A 21,079-nucleotide genomic window follows, 5' to 3' on the forward strand; every position below is an offset into this window, starting at 1 on the left:
CTTACATCTTTAAAAAATATGATTGATAACATTAATAGAGCTAAATAAAGTTTTAAATTGGCCCTTTTTTTCTTTTTTGTGTTTTCTGTTTTTTACCAAGGAAATTATGCCACCAAATTCCCTTCCTTCCAATAATTCAAGGGTTGGACCTAATGCCCCAGAAGAAAAAAAACATTTAGATATAAAGGAAAACAGCACCCATTTTTCTCAACCTAACAGTACAAAAGTCCAGAGGGTAAGAATTACTTGTCACTTTGAATTACAATAAAAGAAATTTGTCTCAGATGTCACAATTGGTATTTTGGGTTTTTTCTCTGGTTAGACTTGTAGGCTACTTATGTTCTATTTTTTTTTTTTTTCAAATGTGATTGCCAGTTTATGAGATACTACAAATTAATGTGATACATACTTTTCAATTTATTCACAGTGACAAATCTTATGCTGTAAACACAGAATAATGGGGTTGCATTTAGTGGTCACATTTTTCTTTTGACAGTGGGCTTTTTTCCATGCCTTCTTTCTTTAAATTTTCCAGATATTGTAGCTCAAAATACACCTTCTGTTAGATGCATTAGTTACTACTTAAAACCATATTTTAGAAACTAATTTTCTGAACTAATCTATTTAGAAATCGGTTTAAAAGTCCTGCAGTGAAAGTCCTGCGTTCAGGCTTCTGTGTATCATTTGTTATAGTTAATGACATCCCTTGCATTCCTTATACTGCTTTAGGTGTTAGTGGCTTCATCAGTTGTAGCAGGGGAATCCCAGAAACCTGAACTCAAGGCTTGGCAGGTAGGAGAACATTCCTTGAGAAGTACACTTTCAGTTTATATTTTAATGTTTATTCCCCTTGTTAAGAAAGATTACAAAAGATCATCAGGATTAGGGACTGGAGGGAGGAGTGTTTGTGGGTATGTGGATCCATTGCCCCGGAGTTAAAGCTTAAACACCTTCATGCCGCTTGTAAGGCTTTTCCCAGTTACTTGTCTAGTATCATGTCTAAATTATCTTCTCCCTTGCACTCTAGAGACGCTTAAGCCATACTGAAGTACTTTGAGTTCTCTGAACATTCTCATGCTTATGTTGCTTCTAGACGTATGTAGAGGTTTACTCTGCCTGGAACGCTTTTTCTCCTCCACTTGTCACTTCATTTTGACTTTCTTCCTTACAAAGCTTTCCTTGTGTACTTGCCAAAGATCCCCACCGCCATGGCTGGTTCAAGAGCCTTCCCCTTCTGTTTTGCAATGTGCTCACCCCTAGCATAGCACTTAAACATAGATGTTTATTTGTTGATCTCCTCAACCACATTGTAAGTTCCTTGAGGGCAGGGAGAGCTTGTGAGAACTGTTTATGGAAAAAATGTTGTGAACTCATGGATTAAAAGCAAAGGTGCCATTTTACAAAGAGAACTGTAACGGCAAGTAGATTGGATATGTCTCATTACCGGGCAGCCCATTATCCCAGAACAAGGAGGAACTTTTTTCTGGTGTCCATATTGAAGGCCATCAGTCCATTCTTGCCTTTCTTCATTTTAATTTACTATTCAGGTCTACTCGTGAAGTGCTTAAATTAGAGTGGCCCTTGGGGTACTCCAACAGTTTAAACGTTGCAAGAAAAGATATTCGTAAATAATTTGCTCCAAAGTCAATCTAACTAAATCTATTACATAGGATTTTAAAGCTTAATTTGGTGATATTTGACCCAGAGGGAAGGGTGTAGCATTCATTCCATCACATGGTATTTTGGGAAATAATACAGTTAAAGGCTTTGTAACAAATAAAGCTAGCCCATATATATATATATGGGCTAGGAGTACAGACATTTAGCATATGCCTTTTAAAAATCTGTTCTTATATTAAGTAGTGTCCATAGAGAGAAGTTCAAACTTCCCTTGTGATTCAGCCTTTTAAAATTTTCTGAGTACATTATTGAACTGTGTATGGGCTTAATAAAACTTAACGCTTGTCAGTGTACCTATTTTTTTTGTCTCACAGATTATTCAGTGCATTTTTATCCTGATGTTTTTGTTTGTATTTTGTGTGTACTGTTTTACTTGGTTAGCAGAAATGATTTACTTTTTACTTTTGTACCCTTGGTATTTCATTTTGATTTTTTTAAAGAATTTGATCGGCCAGGTGCAGTGGCTCATGCCTGTAATCCCAACACTTTGGGAGGCCAAGGCAGGCAGATCGCCTGAGCCCAGGAGTTCGAGACCAACTTGGGCAATGTGGCGATACCCCTTCTCTACAAAAAATACAAAAATTAGCTGGGTATGGTGGCATGCACGTGTAGTCCCAGCTATTCAGGAGGCTGAGGTGGGAGGAACACCTAGGGCCCAAGGAGGTCAAGGCTACAGCAAGCCATTATCATGCCACTGCACTCCAGCCTGGACAACAGAATAAAAAGACCCTGTCTCAAAAACAAACCAAAAAAACCCAAAAAAAATTGATCAGGATAAGGCCTTTTGTAAATGAATTAGAGCATCTTATACTACTAATTTTGTTCATACATCTCATGCTAAAGCTTGTATAATTTTGAATTATACATTTTGTGATTTTGCTAATACTGAATACTAGTCTTTATAATAATCTGATATGTTTAAGAGGTTACTATTGATCTATTCGTATTCATAGTAGATGTATAAAGTAGTATATCAACTACTTTTGTTTTCATATATTGATTTATATTTACAGCAAACATTTGTGTACCTACTATTCACCAGATCCTGTGCTAGAGAATTAGTCGTTACTTGCATTTTTCAGATTAATCTGTCATTAATTTTATAGGATCATTGTTACAATTTCTTTTTCAGGGTATGGTACCATTTGTTTTTGTGGGAACAAAGGACAGCATCGCTAATGCCACTGTTCTTTTGGATTATCACCTGAACTATTTAAAGGTGAGAACAGAAAGAACTTTAACTTCTAATCCTTTTGTACTAAAATATACAAACTTTATAGTAGATCTTTCAGCAGTTAGGACTCATTCTAGCCTGTGCAAAACACTGTATGACTTGTCAAAGATAATAGAGAAAATACGTTGTTTAGCTTGTAATTTTTCTAAAAATGGAAGTCTTTATAAATTTAAGTACCAATATACCAGCTCTCAATAAAGTTTTATATTTCCCCTTATTCTTCTCTTAAACCCTTACACTCAGTTTAGGCAATCCTGTACATAGCCTATTAATCCATTTGATCCTTTCTAGCATTTTGCTTTTTTCCAGGCCAAAATTTGTGTCTATAACTCTTGCCTTTATTGCTCCTTTTATGTCATTTATCAAGGAAATCTAAGCATTTCGTGAAGTTCTTTGCTTAAATGTTTACCCTCTCTACTTTTCTCTTTACTGTTATTCAAAATACAAACTATTTGTGTCTTCTCGTAAATGTTCATTTTAGTTAGTGTGATGCAGTTATGCCTCCTTTAAATTTCAAACTGGAAGATAGGAACCAGGAGGCTACAAGGTGTAGTGGAGAAAGCACTGGATTGACAATCCAGCAATTTACTTATAAGACTTCAGCCAATGAACTAGCTGTGTGACTTTAGGCAAGTCACTTCCCTACGTTAGATGCTTCTTGAAATTCCTTTTGGCCAAAATGTTCTATAATTTAATGAAATGGAAATTGATCTACTTCATTTTCATAATGTTTTATTTGTATCCATACATATCAAAATTATAATGTAGCTGGTATTAAATGTTTTTAAAGAGCATTTCAACTCTTATTTATGGCATTAAGAATTTTTTTTGCTGATTTCTTGAAAGAAAAAGTACATGATTTCTGCTTGTGTGTAAATAAGAATGAAAGGAAGAAAAAGTGTAATACTGGGCATGCCATTCATTCTTATGGTGGCCAGTTAATTAAAAGTGGGAAGGTTTCATCCAGCAAGGTTTACATGGGTAGGATACCTCTTTGATTTTTTTTTTAAGTATGTTTATGTGTAATCTTGTGTGTGTGTTTCTTCATATTCTTAGCTTAAATCATTATGAAGGCCTGGAGAGTTAGGATTGCATTGTATCAAATCCCTTGTTCTTTTGACTGATGTTCTTTCTTAGATCCTTTGATTTATTCTCAAGAATATCTTCTTTGGTTATCAGCAGCTGCCCTGTTGCCATTCTTTCCATCACCAGAACTTCCCTTGTTTGGGCCTGGCATCTCACCAAAAGGTGACTGCTTTGCCCCAGTGGGATAACCTGGACTACTGTTCTGTTTTGCAAGATATTCCCATTCTATGAGCTATTACTATACCTTTGGAAGAAGTCACTCAGCTGCAGTCTCTCCTTTGCTCAAATTCTATGTAAAACAGATTCTGGTGTAACTATGTAACTTGCTAATGATGGCAGAGCACAGATGAAACTGACCAAATCCTTACCTGACCTTTCTTTTCCAGAAGCTGCCACAACCAAGATTTTAGAAACTTAGCTGTACAGGGGGTTCTCCAATGACTGTTGATATAGACAGTCTCTATGATAACCTCTGCTTCACTGAGACACCTACTACTACTATAGTTATGAATCTGATTCCCTGTAGCCAGTAAATGAGATGTTTATGAGTGGATTGGGAGGACAGTGGTTAGAAATGAGGTTTCATCTGGTTTTAACAGAACCCAACATACTGGAAGCACTGTTTGTAAGGGTCTGTCAGTGGACCCCAGGTGTATATTTCTATCAACTGAATGTGTACTGTTTCTCATACTTGTTGTAGCAGAGTTGTAGTCTTTAAGAAGTTTTCAAGGCCTGATGTAAGACCTAGCTGTCTGGTCAGGTATTAAATAGTTTTGTTTTCCCCTCATGAGGAATAGTCAGCATTTTCAGTTCATGAAAAAATCATTGTTCCTTAACCATAGTATATGTTCTTTTAAAACAAAAGATGGCCCAAACTCAATGCTTTGTAAATTAAGGTATTAACTGGCAAATCTATTTTAATCAAGATTATTTACAATGTGTGATTTTTAAGGTTAACTGGTTAAACCTTAAATGTCATTTATCTGTATTCATACAGTTTAGCATTGTTTTATTTAATATCCTATCATGAAGAAGTCCCCAAAATAGCATATCTGTGCCTTAGCAGTAGAATAATTGGATAATAGTGCCAAATTAGACAACTTTAAATTGTATTCAGTATAACTTTAATGCTGAGTGTTTTTGTTATATCTCTAATTCTCGACATCGATAATCTATTATCTGTAGTGATTTTCTTTTTAAGGAGATCATTCAGTTTCCTGATAATTCTGTGTAACAGTGGTTACTGTAAATTTAGAGCTGAAAGTGAAATATTCCAGTATATTTTTTATCTGATGAAAAGGAGAAAGGTTTTATTAAGTAAAATGTCAAATTATTTTTACTGTTATCTTGTATATTTTAAATAGGAAGTAGACCAGTTGCGTTTGGAGAGATTACAAATTGATGAGCAGTTGCGACAGATTGGAGCTAGTTCTAGACCACCACCAAATCGTACAGATAAGGAAAAAAGCTATGTGACTGATGATGGTCAAGGAATGGGTCGAGGTAGTAGACCTTACAGAAATAGGGGGCACGGCAGACGCGGTCCTGGATATACTTCAGGTACAAACTAAGCATTTTACTCAGTAACTTTATCTGTTCCTAGACTTATAGCTGCTAATCTCTAATATTCATTAGAACCCCATTATAACAATTTGTCACTACATGGTTTCCAGTTCGCAATGGGTTAAATTGTGTTACAAGAGACATAGAATAAAAACCTGATAATAAACACGTAGAGTTCACAGGGCAGGTGCAAGTTCTGTTCATGCTCTGATTGGGGGTAAATCTGCAAAGCCCTTGTGTGTTGATGACTTTCTTTAAGGCCTCTCCTGATTTTATAACTGTATAGTCAAAACTTTTTTCATTTGTGTACTGTGGCTCATTTTTTTGTCAGGTATGTGCTGGTCATACTTGCTGGATGGACTGTGTAAATCAGGGGTCTGCCTCTTGTGGCTCATAAGGTGATTTTCAGTGGCATGGCCAAAGTCAGTCCTAGGCACAGTCAAGAAGTAGGCAAAGTTTCTCTTTGCCTTCCCAGCTTTTCTGTCCGTGCTTCTTTCTTCTCTCCCAGTACCTTTCAGTGAACCTGATCCCCACCTGCCAGTGCCTACTGTCTTTCTTGCTCAACTGTGTATCTACTTTGTAACTTGCTAATGGTGGTATAAGATATAATCCATCTCACGCATATTTGCATTTCAAAAAGGAACTCTTTAAGATGGAAAAGCCTTCAAGATCCACAGGAATGAAGCTATAATGGTGAAGCTATAATTGGTCATTAGCTCCAACAGAGGAAGAGAGAGGTAGTAGAGTTGATATTCTGGAGTTGGGGAGAATTACCTACTCCTAAGGCCAACCTTGAACCTAACCCCTAACCCCTCTCCCAACAGTCTATTCTTTTTATTCATGAATTTCTGCCTCACCATGGAGCTCTTTTTCTCCACTCCTGTCCTCTAAGTCATTAACCCCTTCAGGCATAATGAGTTTATTATAGTAATTCTTTATTAATGATCAGTTATTGTAATGGGAGTTGGGGGGGCAGGTTGTGGACCAAACATCAGGCAAGCGTGTATCTGCCTTCAGCTAGATCCAATCCGTGACCCCACAAAAGACCCTTCCCTGAAGCAGTTGCCATGGTGGCCTCCTTTGCCACCCTCTCAGAAATGACCAGATTATATACATTCCCCTCTGTCCTGGGCCAAATCTTGCTAAAAGGAGCTCTCTTTATAGAGGTTTTATCAAGGTATCACACTTAACTGTCGTAGATAATCTTTCCTCCAGAGAGCATAGATGTTTAAAGGAACACAGCTGTTTAATGATATGGCACATTAAGGTTTGAACTTAGGTGGCTAATAAAATACCTTTTTAAAAATGAGAATGAAACATGTTTATAACCGAAATTACCTCAAATATTGCAAAGCCCTTCATTTTGAGTTTAAAATTTTGTTTTATGAAATGGAAGGTGATAATACTCTTTGTGGGCTTATAAATTGGGAAGAGTTTTGGATTACCCCTGAAACGTCTCTGGAAGCTTCTGTTAACCTCTTTTTTTTTTTTTTTTTTTTTTTTAAGTCAGACAATGGTATATAACTTTTAACTCTCGATAGGAACTAATTCTGAAGCATCAAATGCTTCTGAAACAGAATCTGACCACAGAGACGAACTCAGTGATTGGTCATTAGCTCCAACAGAGGAAGAGAGGGAGAACTTCCTGCGCAGAGGAGACGGACGGCGGCGTGGAGGGGGAGGAAGAGGACAAGGAGGAAGAGGACGTGGAGGAGGCTTCAAAGGTATGGAGATCTTCATTAAGAAATCAAAGTGAATTGTAGCAGCTGTCTTGAAGTTCCATGAAAAATCCTGTTGATGCAATGAACTATTATCAAGATCCCATCTCTCCCATTTTGTGCTGATCACCATAGGAAAGGATCAGCCTTCCACTTGTGTAGAAAGAAAGAATATTAGGCAGCCTTCCTTATGGTTCATATAGATACATGAATAAATGCTAATAACTAATTCAGCATCTTTGTGAGTCTAAACAGCATCACTTCATTAACTCACATTGACCTGTAGATGCAGAATTACAATACCTGTGAAATATTTTCTGTTACTTGACAGCAGGCTAGATTATTGATCATTATGTAACTGGAATCACTGGGGTTGATTACATTTCAGATTCTATGGTTGGTTTAAATAGAGGATGTGGGAATAAAGAACTTCCGGTAAGCATTTCAGAATTCAGTAACTGTTGAACCTTTTGAAAATATTCTCATAGGAAACGACGATCACTCCCGAACAGATAATCGTCCACGTAATCCAAGAGAGGCTAAAGGAAGAACAACGGATGGATCCCTTCAGGTAAACCCTGTCTGCCTCTTTTCATCTTAATTGTTTGAATATGGTAGTTTGAGATTTATGAGTTTATTTTACTTTATTGAAAACATGTTCAAAGATTACAAATCCAGTTTATATGAAATATTTTACCTTCAACATTACAGTTGTAGTCAATCTTAGTTCTTCGTGACAAGTATAAAAATAAGGGGATTTCTCTAGAGAATATGCAGTCTGAGTATTTATAAAGACCTTGACAGACACACTATGATTTTATTATTTATTATTTATTTTTACTTTTTTGAGACAGAGTTTTGCTTTTGTTGCCCAGGCTGGAGTGCAGTGGCGCAATCTCAGCTCACAGTAACCTCTGCCTCCCAGGTTCAAGTGATTCTCCTGCCTCGGCCTCCTGAGTAGCTGGAATTACAGGCACCCGCTACCACGCCCAGCTAATTTTTGTATTTTTAGTATAGACCTGGTTTCACCATGTTGGTCAGGGCCGGTCTTGAACTCCCAACCTCAGGTGATCTGCCCGCCTTGGCTTCCCAATGTGCTGGGATTACAGGCGTGAGCCACCGTGCCCAGCCACACTATGATTTTAATACTGCGTTGGTAGACCTACAATCCCCTAGAGAAGGAACATCCTGGGATGTACTTAGAGACTTCAGTAAGCTCTATGTGTCTTTGCTCCCCCGAGATACAGGGATAGGGTATTGTCTTTGAATAGAAAATAAGGAAAAGAAGATGTCTCTCTCACAACTAATAATCATGATAGACAGAGCTGATGATATTCAGCTAGTCTCCATGCTTGGTCAGTCATCCGCTTATTTACACCCAGGACCTAGTCTGAGGATCCCTTCTCAGTTGGCTGTCACCAGTGCTAAACCAGTTGTTATATAATTTTAAAATTATCTCCTGAGCACATCCAGGCACCTTTGCTAAGTGCTTTGTGTATGTTTTATCTCATTTAATCTTACAGCAACCCACTGAGGTAGTTTTATTATTCCACTTTATAGGTGAGTGCACTGAAGCTTCAGTCCTTTGCCCCCAGTCACATAGCTAGCATATGTCCAAATGATAGTCAAACCTTAATGTTTGATTCTCCGAATCCATGTTGTTGTCTACTTTTTCTTTAACTTTTAATTTTCAAGACAAGTAGTTAGGGTTCCTTCCTGACTATGGATTCATTTGGGACCATCACCCAAGATTAGTGAGAGATACTTTTTAAGACAAAGTTTACGATGGAATATTTCTTGGAATTCATAGCAGCTCAAAGTGAGTGTTAACTATTGATGGGTTCTTAAGGACCAGCACAGAAATCCCTTGGACATAGATAGATTGGCAAATTAGTGTATGTACCTGTCTTTTACAAAGCTATAAGATATTTATGTACCAGTTTTGTAATTCTCCACTTTAACCAACATGTTTGATGAACTTGGCAGTCTAACCAGGATGCACATTTATATTTCTAAATGAAATGGAATACTGAATTAAAAAGGTGATATTATGAAAATAGATACAAATCTGGCCAGGCACGGTGGCTCACGCCTGTAATCCCAGCACTTTGGGAGGCCAAGGCAGACTGATCACCTGAGGTCAAGAGTTTGAGACTAGCCTGGCTAACATGGTGAAACCCTGTTTCTACTAAAAATGCAAAAAATTAGCCAGGCGTGTTAGCGGGCACCTGTAATCTCAGCTACTCGGAAGGCTGAGGCAGGAGAATCGCTTGAACCCAGGTGGCAGAGGTTGTAATGAGCTGAGATCTCGCCATTGCACTCCAGCTTGGGCAACAAGAGCGAAACTCCATCTCAGAAAAAAAAAAAAAAAAAGCTGGGCACAGTGGCTCACGCCTGTAATCCCAGCACTTTGGGAGGCCAAGGCAGACGGATCACAAGGTCAGGAGATCGAGACCATCCTGGCTAACATGGTGAAGCCCCGTCTCTACTGAAAATACAAAAAATTAGCCGCGTGTGACGGCATGCGCCTGTAGTCCCAGCTACTCGGGAGGCTGAGGCGGGAGGATGGCGTGAACCCGGGAGGCGGAGCTTGCAGTGAGCCGAGATCATGCCACTGCACTCCAGCCTGGGTGACAGAGCGAGACTGTCTCAAAAAAAAGATACAAATCAAAGTACTGAATCCTTGGTAACCAGACATTTAAAACACATGCGCATACCCGCTACTTAAACATACTTTGAAATTACAACTCTTTGGGGATGTTTTTAGCATTTGTGCTTGAAGTAGATCAATATTTGTAGTTGTTTTAGTTCCATTTGTCACTGTTAACTTTCATTTGTACCTCTGGAATTAACAGTGCTGTATTCAGCATTGGCACTTAAAATATTGTATAGCTCTTAGAACACTATTTTTTAAATTATATTAATCTTTATACTCTCCTAGGATTCCAGTCCTTCCACAAATTATTATATTCAATTTTCTTTATACTGTTCCATTCTTCAGACAGAGTTCAGGTTGTAGGATCATCCGAATTTTCTTAGTGAAATACAAGCCAGTAGAAACCAAAGCTTGTGTTTTTCTACTGTATGACTATGCGAGCTCACGGTATAGAGAAACTTGATCATACCTGTGATAGATACAAAGATGTAAACTAAAGTCTAGTTAGTGAGTTATTTGAGGGTAAAGCCAGAATAGGAAAACATTTTGTTTCTCGTTTCCTAGGTTTCACAATCTTTGGAGAATAACTCATTTTATTTTAACTCTAGTGTTAGAGGCATGTATGTCTTCTGGTAATCAGTAATAGTAATTCATTTTACCTGTTTGTTTCTCACTGTATTATTCTACTTAGAAGAAGACATGATAGGATTGTGAGTTTTTCTCTAACTTTGGATGCAGTGAGATGACCAGTGTGTTCCAGTTAAAGGAGAAGAGTGTTTTAAAATCATAAACCAAATAAAGAATCCTACCTTACATTAATTTCTTGCACTTCTTCTGTTCTCATCTCCATTTCTCTTTTTAACATGTGGAGTTTACACTTCAGGTTTAAATTTCTTCTCAGGCCAATTACAGATTACAGTAGGATACGGTCTGTGTATATAACAACTATAACTTGTTTTAGATCAGAGTTGACTGCAATAATGAAAGGAGTGTCCACACTAAAACATTACAGAATACCTCCAGTGAAGGTAATCGGCTGCGCACGGGTAAAGATCGTAACCAGAAGAAGGAAAAGCCAGACACCGTGGATGGTCAGCAACCACTCGTGAATGGAGTACCCTAAACTGCATAATTCTGAAGTTATATTTCCTATACCATTTCCGTAATTCGTATTCCATATTAGAAAACTTTGTTAGGCCAAAGACAAATAGTAGGCAAGATGGCACAGGGCATGAAATGAACACAAATTCTGCTAAGAATTTTTTATTTTTTGGTATTGGCCATAAGCAACAATTTTCAGATTTGCACAAAAAGATACCTTAAAATTTGAAACATTGCTTTTAAAACTACCTAGCACTTCAGGGCAGATTTTAGTTTTATTTTCTAAAGTACTGAGCAGTGATATTCTTTGTTAATTTGAACCATTTTCCTGCATTGGGTGATAATTCACCAGTACATTCTCAGTTTTTCGTAATATATAGCATTTATGGTAATCATATTAGACTTCTGTTTTCGATCTCGTATAGAAGTCTTCATGAAATGCTATGTCATTTCATGTCCTGTGTCAGTTTATGTTTTGGTCCACTTTTCCAGTATTTTAGTGGACCCTGAAATGTGTGTGATGTGACATTTGTCATTTTCATTAGCAAAAAAAGTTGTATGATCTGTGCCTTTTTTATATCTTGGCAGGTAGGAATATTATATTTGGATGCAGAGTTCAGGGAAGATAAGTTGGAAACACTAAATGTTAAAGATGTAGCAAACCCTGTCAAACATTAGTACTTTATAGAAGAATGCATGCTTTCCATATTTTTTTCCTTACATAAACATCAGGTTAGGCAGTATAAAGAATAGGACTTGTTTTTGTTTTTGTTTTGTTGCACTGAAGTTTGATAAATAGTGTTATTGAGAGAGATGTGTAATTTTTCTGTATAGACAGGAGAAGAAAACTATCTTTTCATTTGAGAGAGGCTAAAATGTTTTCAGCTAGGAACAAATCTTCCTGGTCGAAAGTTAGTAGGATTTGCCTGCTCTTTGGCCTGATGACCAATTTTAACTTAGAGCTTTTTTTTTTTAATTTTGTCTGCCCCAAGTTTTGTGAAATTTTTCATATTTTAATTTCAAGCTTAGTTTGGAGAGATAGGAAGGTCATTTCCATGTATGCATAACAATCCTGTGAAGTACAGGTACTTTGTCTAAGAAACATTGGAAGCAGGTTAAATGTTTTGTAAACTTTAAAATTTGAAATATATGGTCTAATGTATAAGCAGAATTGGAAAAGACTAAGATCGGTTAACAAATAATACGTTTTTTTCTTTTGTTTTTTGAAGTGTTGGGGTTTGGTTTGGTTTTTCGAGTCTTTTTTTTTTTTTTTTTTTTTAGTGAAATTTATTGAGGAAAAATATGTGAAGGACCTTCACTCTAAGATGTTATATTTTTCTTAAAAAGTAACTCCTAGTAGGGGTACCACTGAATCTGTACAGAGCCGTAAAAACTGAAGTTCTGCCTCTGATGTATTTTGTGAGTTTGTTTCTTTGAATTTTCATTTTACAGTTACTTTTCCTTGCATACAAGCAAGCATATAAAAATGGCAACAAACTGCACATGATTTCACAAATATTAAAAAGTCTTTTAAAAAGTATTGCCAAACATTAATGTTGATTTCTAGTTATTTATTCTGGGAATGTATAGTATTTGAAAACGGAAATTGGTACCTTGCACACATCATCTGTAAGCTGTTTGGTTTTAAAATACTGTAGATAATTAACCAAGGTAGAATGACCTTGTAATGTAACTGCTCTTGGGCAATATTCTCTGTACATATTAGCGACAACAGATTGGATTTTATGTTGACATTTGTTTGGTTATAGTGCAATATATTTTGTATGCAAGCAGTTTCAATAAAGTTTGATCTTCCTCTGCTAAACTGATGTTGATGCAATCCTTACAAATGATTGCTTTTAAAATTTTAAGCTAGGAAAAGAAATCTATAGAAAGTGTTCTGTTACAAAATGTAACTGTTACCATTGGAAATTTCACGTCATAGGAAGTTAGCCTTTATCTACCAACTTTCAAGAACTTGTTTAATAAAGTGAAAAACTCAACCAAATGGTACAAAACCACAGTGTACCATTACATTATGCACTAAGTCTCTTTTTTACAAAGGCTGAATTCAGCAAGGCGCTAACTTGCTTAAATGTGAATTACTAACTTCTAAAACTGTACTTTGATTCACATGTTTTCAAATGGAGTTGGAGTTGATTCATATTACAATATTTGTGTGCTAAACGTGTATGTTTTTCAGTTCAAAGTCATGATGTTTTTAAAATCTTATTAAAGTTTCAAAAATCTGAAGATTGTTTATCTAGATGTAAATTTTTATTAAAAAGTTGCACTTATGAAAAAGCAAAAAATTAGTCTGACAGATGTTTGCTCCTGGTTTTAAATTTCTACATTTGACAAAAACTAATGATATGTGGGGGGAAAGTTGTGCAAAGTAAATGTATGTCGCAAATAATCTTTTATGAGCCCTTAAAAGGCAAAAACGAAGATACTTGAAAATAATTCTCCATATTCCCAGACATAAAATTTCAACACATTTATTGCATAGAGTGCCACTAAACCATATTAAACATATACTCCTATTTGTGCACACATAAACATACCCTGCCCTTTGGAAAAAAGTATGTCTGTGGAGTAAAACAAAAATGATTTAAACATCTCAGTAATAAAATAAATGACAGGTTTTTAGGTAGAATGTGCCTGGGAATTGACTATGGTAATCACTTCAAGGAACTCTGGCACAGCCTACCCGCTTAAAAGGTACAAATGGAGAGGTGACGGTGTCAGTGTTCTACCCAGTGTTAGAATCCAAAATGATGTTAGACAGCTTCCTCTACCTTGATGAGTCTTTTTTCCCAGAAAAATAACTTTATTTTCTGCTTTTCTAGTTTTTCATTCTGATACTTTTGTGGTTCTTTGCTACCCATTTTGTCTAACTGGGCATCATTAGTGGTGGGTAGGCTGAAACCATACTCAAGTAACTTGTTTGGATTTTCCTTGTTTCACAGTAATTTTCAGCACTACACATGAACAGCCTGTTGGAGGCAACCAGCTTAACACTCAACTTAGCTCTCTCAGAGCCATCTCTCTCATCTGATCATGGTCTTAGAATTCCTGGTGACTCGGAATATCCGTCTTTTAGTGGCAGCAAAATGATTCTGACCCTTTCGAGCCAGTTTCAGTTTCATGGCGATAAACAGCCTTGTGAACCTCTATGCCTCTGATAACCAGTTATTCTGAAATAGTCATTACCATGTGCTACTCTTGATTGCTCATAAGGCTTAATGTACCAGACTTTAAATCTTGAGCATCTTTTTTTTTCTCTGTTTACCTGAGGTCATTTAAAAAGTTTTTTCAATTTCTATGTACCATAATGAAACTGAGAAAATCCATTTTATTTTAATTTTTTTATATACTAAGGAGTTTTCTGTTAGTGGGAGAGGCTTGCTCTGTGTTAAACTCACAGGGAAGAAAAATCCTTCCCCTGGAATACAGACCCAGGGTGCAGCCAGCAGTGCTCTAGCCTTTGCATGAGAGAATGGTATCCTTGTGTCTCTTCCTGACCCTTTGCTGATAAGTTTCCCTCATTAAAACCTTTTTCTTCTGTGTGTCTTTGTGCAGTTTGCCATAACCCATTACCTCAAAAATGGTGCCCAACATGAGGTAAAATCCGCTTATTTCACCTCTGGCTTTTTGGAAACTGCAAAAGGGATCAACTGAGCAATACTAGGGATGGACAGCATCCCTGCTGGGGCTGGTGATGGGAAACCCAGCCAAGCTAACATCTCTGCTATGCATGTTAGTGTGGTGCTTATTGGTGTCCATGTGCCACAAAGATCCTGGGAAGTCTGTGTATGGGAGATTGAGACAATTTAATCATTTGGCACTCCAAGTCTGGCAGACTTTTTGAGACCTAAGGAAAAAAGTTGGGAGAAAACCCTCAGCCCCAGCCCCTAAGTGCCATTAGAATAGTTGATGCAATCTAAACTTTTTTTTTTTTTTTTTTTTTTTTGTTAAGAGACAGAGTCTCTGTCACCCAGGCTGGAGTGCAGTGGCGTGATCTCAGCTCACCGTAACCTCCGCCTCCCAGGTTCAAGCGATTCTTGTGCCTCAGCCTCCCTAGTAGCTGGGACTACAGGCACGTGTCATCATGCTCAACTAATTTTTCTATTTTTTGTAAAGATGCAGTTTTGCCCATTTGGCCAGGCTGGTCTCGAACTCCTGACCTCAGGTGATCTGCCTGCCTTGGCCTCCCAAAGTGCGGGGATTATAGGCCTGAGCCACCGCACACAGCCACAACTTTTAGATTTGAGACTCGTCATTGTGCAGTGTACCACCCAGGGGCCTTTGGGAGGAATTGAGGTGTATCCTGTGGGGTTTCAAAAACACTAACAGGGAATTGGACTCCCAGCAATGGTCACAAGAGTAACCTGAGGCTTTAATTGCTTATATGATGAAGAGGCTACACCCACAAAGTAGTGAAGCTGAATGGCAAACACTTTGGGTTTATCATGAGATTATCTTTTGCCAGATGAATGTGCTAGGCTGACCAACGGGGAGGGAGCAAATGGACCTGCCTTGTTCTTGAATTGGATGTTCAGGGAAATCAGATTCACCTAACCACCAAGAGGAGACTTCCTGAGAAACTGAGTACAAAGTGGACCCACTCTACTGAGGTTAAAGCTGTTTTGAGACAACTTGGCATTTTTGCATGCTTGCATGAAAATCCTAGCCATCTGGGATAAGTAGTAACCAAATGACCTTAATTCAGAGAATGTTGGAAAAGTTGATGGTTTCTTATACAGAGACATCCCTAACTTTGCTCCTTCTGCCAGAATGTAAAGGATGAAATAATCCTTTGGAGCTGATATATGCCCCACCCAAAGCGGGGTAATGAGATAAAGGGACCCTGGAAAGAATATGTCTCAGCAAAAATGAAAAGGGAAGAGCATCACTCCAGACTTTTCCTAGGCTCGCACAGGCAGTACATTATGACTCTTGGTCTGGAAGAAAGTGATGACTAGCTAAGGAGACAGATAGGAAAAGTAGAATCACTCTAAGGAGCTTGCAGAGAGAAGGATGCAGGAAACAACGCTGGTATTACAGTAGGCATTAAGGACCCCCCTATGGAGAGCTGATGCAAGGAGGTTCTGGATGTGAGGGTTCCCTTTGGAGATGGAGGCAGTTAGCTTTCCCCACTGCGTGGCCAGCAAAGCTCCAACGCCTCCTGCGTCCTCGTAGAAGGGTTTAGAGGAAGCTAAGCAGTTGACCACATCTTAACACTGCTGAAACAAGACTCTCAGACACTTCCTACCCCCAGAGGCCTCTGTGTCACCTGAGAGTTTGATTTTCTAGGCCGATTGCTGGGGAGCTGTTCAATCCAAGTCCATTTAAACTAAAAGCAAGCTTGGCCCAGGGCCAGTTCCTCTGCCCTTTACAAGGAGATGCTAACTTCATGTCCCAATCCATGTAGCCTGGAACATAGGTAGGGGAAGGACTTAACAGACCTAGACTTAATAAAACACAGGAGCCCAAGAAGCTGTTATTCTTGGACCTGATAAAGTCCACAGTAAATTTCCCTGGCCGGAGTTGGGATTGGTTTTACTTAGAACCAAGAGACTCAGCACAATTACTGCAGATGCTGTTGGCTGCTTTGATAAGACCATGCTCACTCACCACCCCTTTGTCAGACTCCACAATTGATATGGACATGCTGAGTCCCCTCAGCCCAGCAAAGCAAAGCATCTGAATGGATGCAAGCATGGCAGTCTCTCTTAGTGAATACTATAAATCAGTCTTATTGAATTTGCAGAACTCTCTGCACTTCCAAAGCCTGTCGGGATTGTACAGTTAAAGCTGGCACATACCGAAGATGAGAAAGAAAACATTCCCCTTGTACAAGATTTACTGGCATTGCCAGGAGGGAATGGTAGGCTACACTACCTTCCAATTCCACAACCCTGTTAAGCCAGTGAGCAAATCCAGTGTCCTTGGCCCTAGATTACAGATCATTATGGATCATTGTGATTTTAACAGTGGCCGCCATGGCACACACAGTGCCTGATACACCAACAGATGACTGAACTGATTGCAGCCGTTACTGGCAATGTGGTATGTCCTAGAGCTATGCTGTCCAGTTCTTAAGCCACTAAGCCACATACGGCTGTTGAGTACTTGAAATGTGCTCATCTGAATTAAGACGTGCTGAATATGTAGAATACATAAGAGATTTTGAAGAGTTGGTTTGGAAAGAAGAATGAAAAATGTCTCTATTTTTTATATTTAGCTGTTGAAATATAAATATTTTAAATCTCTTGGGTTAACTAAAATATGCCATGAAAATTCATTATACCTATCTCTTTTTTACTCTTTTTAGTAATGACCACTAGATAAGTTAAAATTACATATGTGGCTTACATTATATTTCAATTGGACAGAATTACTCTAGATATTACTAATGTTCTTCAAATTTCTCCAGAAAGAGAAGAAATATTTTGCTTTCACCTGACAGAACATTAATTTCTGGTTTGTTGTGGGAATTTCACACTCCTCCAGCAAATAAGTGCAATTTATCAGTAATGGGTTGGGCAAGCCCATTCCATTATATTGATGACATTTTGGTAGTCCTCACTTTAATGCATGCTCTCTAATCTAAGCACAAGTGTCCACAAGTGGCCTGGCCCTTGAATGAGTATAGATACCAGAGCCAGGCCACCCAACTACATGTCTTGGGGGCTGTATTAGGAACAGCCCAAAGAGACATCCCATAGCATAATAAGGAAAGTCTATTGGCCTTACAAACACTACCAAAAAAAAAAAAAAAAAGGAAAAAGCCTATGATCTGTTTGGCCTCTTTGGGTATTAGAGGCAGCACATCTCACATTTCAAAATGTTATTCAAGCATCTGTACATAGTCACCAGACTGGTAGCCAAATTTAAGTGGAGACCCCTACAGCAGGAAGCCTCAGAAGCAATACAATAAAATATAACCTGATTCCCATGGAGTTTTATGTATCTATGACAGGTCTTACATCTGATACACCTGGCAAAAAGACTGCCAATACTGCGGTGGGAAATATCTCCACTGCTGAATGGTATGTGCCTTTTAAATGACAGTTATTTGTCCATTATAAATCCCTGGCAGGGACCGTTGTCTCACTGAAGGGAAGTGATTGTCAGATCTAACATCCCCACTCTACAATGGGTTCACTGAACCAAATTTCATAAGATGAGTGTATCAGTGAGTGTATCCGCCTGCCCCAGAGCGGTCAGGAAAACAGAAATCACACCACTAATTTTAACAGAGAGTTTGATGTAGGGATTGGTTAAACAGATATTATAGGGCTGAAAATGCAGAACAAAAACATTAAGGTAATAGAGGTAGGATCTGCAGAAAGCATCTACCATCCTGAGGCCTGGTGGAATGAAGGGATGAAGCTGGTATGATGAGGACCCAAAGCTCAAAGGAGAGGCCCATGGAATTAAAACTCCAGACCTTTAGGAAAGGGACACTGCTTAGTTAGTACTGGTATCTTGAAGGCAGACCCTCATGGGGATTGGACTTAGACCACTGAGGAGAGGGTGTCAGCCAACTGGCTGACGCTGGTGTCTGAGGAGGCATGATGATACTGGCTCAGAGAGTGTGGAGGTGTGGAGGGAAAAATCTGGGAACTGGATTCAAGTGATGCTACTAAACAAACTGTTTCTACCAGAGTGAAGAACCATCATCTTCAAGTCTCCTTCTAGAACCCCTTGTTGTCAGAACCTAATAGGAAGCAGCTGGTGAAGGAAAAATGTGATGTGCGGAGTCTCAGCCCCAGCATCACAGAGCAGATTATGGAAGGATAGTTTGGAACTGAGAGACAATAATTTAATAATTGGCAGAGTGTGACAAGCTAAAGAAATGTGAAATGGAAATAGTACATCCAATTGAGAGTCAAGCCAACTGCAAGGATAAGTGGTTGCCTATGCAGTAGGTATGGAGAAAGCTTTACTCCAGCTTTGCCTGAGCAACTGGCTCAATGATGGCTTCAATTTCAATGGAATACTAAGCGATTGGTTATAATGATGATAAGTGTTGATGTCCCGTGGTACTGGCTGCTCTGCATAATTAATAGAAGTACTTCAAGTGGTGCTTTTGGGCAATAAAACATTCTGCTCCTTGAATGAAAATGTCTTTACATAGACATGGGCTGCTGCTACTGGCTTTGCTCTTAGGTCAGGATGTTGGACCACCCAGGATGAGACCATTAAAGTCAGACTCATGTGGTGCTCCCTATGGAAACAGATGCAACTCATCCACAGGCTCAATTAATAAGTTACATATGTATTTGTCTCTTAAAAAAGGCCACATCCTGAGAAAAGCAAAACATTTGGAATGAGAAACTCAATTGAGCCTGTGAGCCATCCTATTTATGGTGACCTACTAAATCCAGATTTAGACCCACCACAGAAACAAAACCATCATGAAGGGCTGTCATACAGAAGTCAGAACTAACTCATACTGGCAGATTTACTTTATAGGCCCCCCCCCTGCCCCTATGTAGGGCCATATAGTGGGTCCTGACTGCTTTAGATACACTCTAGGTATGGGGTTGCTTTCCACCTGTGCCAGTCAGATAGCACACATAAAGTGTGTGACTGACTTTACTACCTTTGTCATGTGTTGACATGTTCTTACATGATACAATATGACAACTCATTTATGGCCAGTGTCAAACAACAATGGGCCAATGAGTCTGTCGGCATGGAATTCACTGGCACTCCTATGCTTCTTTCCACTCTCATTCAGCAGGTGAAATAAAGTGCTAGAATGGCCAGCTTAAGGAACAATCACACTGGCCACTTTAAGAACAAATTCTGTAAGGCTGACTAGCACAATTCTCATTAGCTGTATACACTGCCATATTCCATGTGTTAGTTCAGGTCCTCTGAGAAGCAGATGTCAAGACAGAATTAAATGTGCAAGATATTTTGGGGTGAGAGTCCATGACAGATTAAAGGGGAGGGAGCCAGAGAACATCAAGAGAGAATTTAGACCATGATACAGATCTAACACTGATGAAGGATAGGGAAGAAAGAAGGACTGGGTAGGGAGATCCTCAACTATAGTGCAGTTTCAAGTAAGTTTCAACCAGGTTGATGAGGAGTGCTTGATCTGAAGTCATCTATTTAAGAAGTTCTACTTACAAGAATCATTCTGCATTTGCATTAGTACCTCCAGTATGCTAAATTAGTGGCTAATTATTGGCTGAAAGTAGCCTGAAGGAAGCACAACCTTGGTGCATACACAGTGGTGGATCCAGAAGGGTAGCATCTGGGGCTGTCAGTCAATTATGCTCTCCACAATAGGAGACTGAAGTGGTACACTTTGGTGGCCACCACATTATGTAATAATAATTCCCCTCTTTTTTATTTTAAGAAATGAGGTCTCACTCTGTTGCCCAGGCTGGTCTTGAACTCCTGAGCTTAAGTGATTCTCTACCTTGGCCTCCCAAAGTGCTAGAATTACAGGCATAAGCCACCACACCCGGCCAAATTCCCTTCTTTTTTGGTCCCGCATTAACCATGATGAATAGCTGCGAGGACTGTACTGCATGGATCACAGAAATGTGGATGAACATACATTTGGATGCTCTTTTCTTTTTTTCTTTTTTCATTGAAATGGCATCTGGTGACCTTTCCCCTGCCCCCCACATCCCCAGACAACTCTGAATCTGGGATTGCCACACACCTCGTCTGCAATTTGAGAACACTGCCGTGGTTCTCATGCTCATGTAATTAGTCACCTCTGTGCTGTAACCATCTTCCTGGATCTTAAGAGGTTGCCTTTGATAAAGGGATTGTTATCCCCATGGTCTCTGCAGAGATTTTCATTCTAGGAAATAAAAGAAAGTCTGGTTCTTTCCTGAGGGTAGCTGACAGACCCTGACTGGTTGGGCATGGGGGCGAATTCAACCCTGAGAAGCAAGTAGAGGATCAAGGGGCAAAAAACTTCTCTGTTTTCCTATTCCAGATAAGGGACAGACTATACCTGTCTGAGGCAGTGACCCCTAGTGCCAACTATTACAAAGCTATATC

The 21,079-nt window shown here is 38.8% G+C and overlaps 1 protein-coding gene across 21 annotated transcripts in view; it reads left to right on the forward strand.

Annotated features, from left to right (window-relative positions):
* Positions 1–13,350, forward strand: part of FMR1 (fragile X messenger ribonucleoprotein 1) — a 38,502-nt gene extending 25,152 nt beyond the window's left edge. Inside the window, exons 11-17 of one of the 21 annotated variants that reach the window (XM_005594757.4) lie at positions 101–235; positions 730–792; positions 2,813–2,899; positions 5,365–5,560; positions 7,105–7,287; positions 7,770–7,852; positions 10,899–13,350. In XM_005594757.4, the coding sequence (XP_005594814.1) occupies positions 101–235; positions 730–792; positions 2,813–2,899; positions 5,365–5,560; positions 7,105–7,287; positions 7,770–7,852; positions 10,899–11,060 (909 nt within the window). In that variant the 3' untranslated portion in view covers positions 11,061–13,350. Of the gene's footprint in view, positions 1–100; positions 236–729; positions 793–2,812; positions 2,900–5,364; positions 5,561–6,279; positions 6,518–7,104; positions 7,288–7,769; positions 7,853–10,898 lie in introns of those variants that run through there. The other 20 variants (XM_065538323.2, XM_005594759.5, XM_005594758.5 and 17 more) reach the window with 20 other exon arrangements.
* The last annotated feature ends 7,729 nt before the right edge of the window (positions 13,351–21,079 follow it).

Source organism: Macaca fascicularis, chromosome X, assembly GCF_037993035.2.
Source record: "Macaca fascicularis isolate 582-1 chromosome X, T2T-MFA8v1.1".
Lineage (NCBI taxonomy): Eukaryota > Metazoa > Chordata > Mammalia > Primates > Cercopithecidae > Macaca > Macaca fascicularis.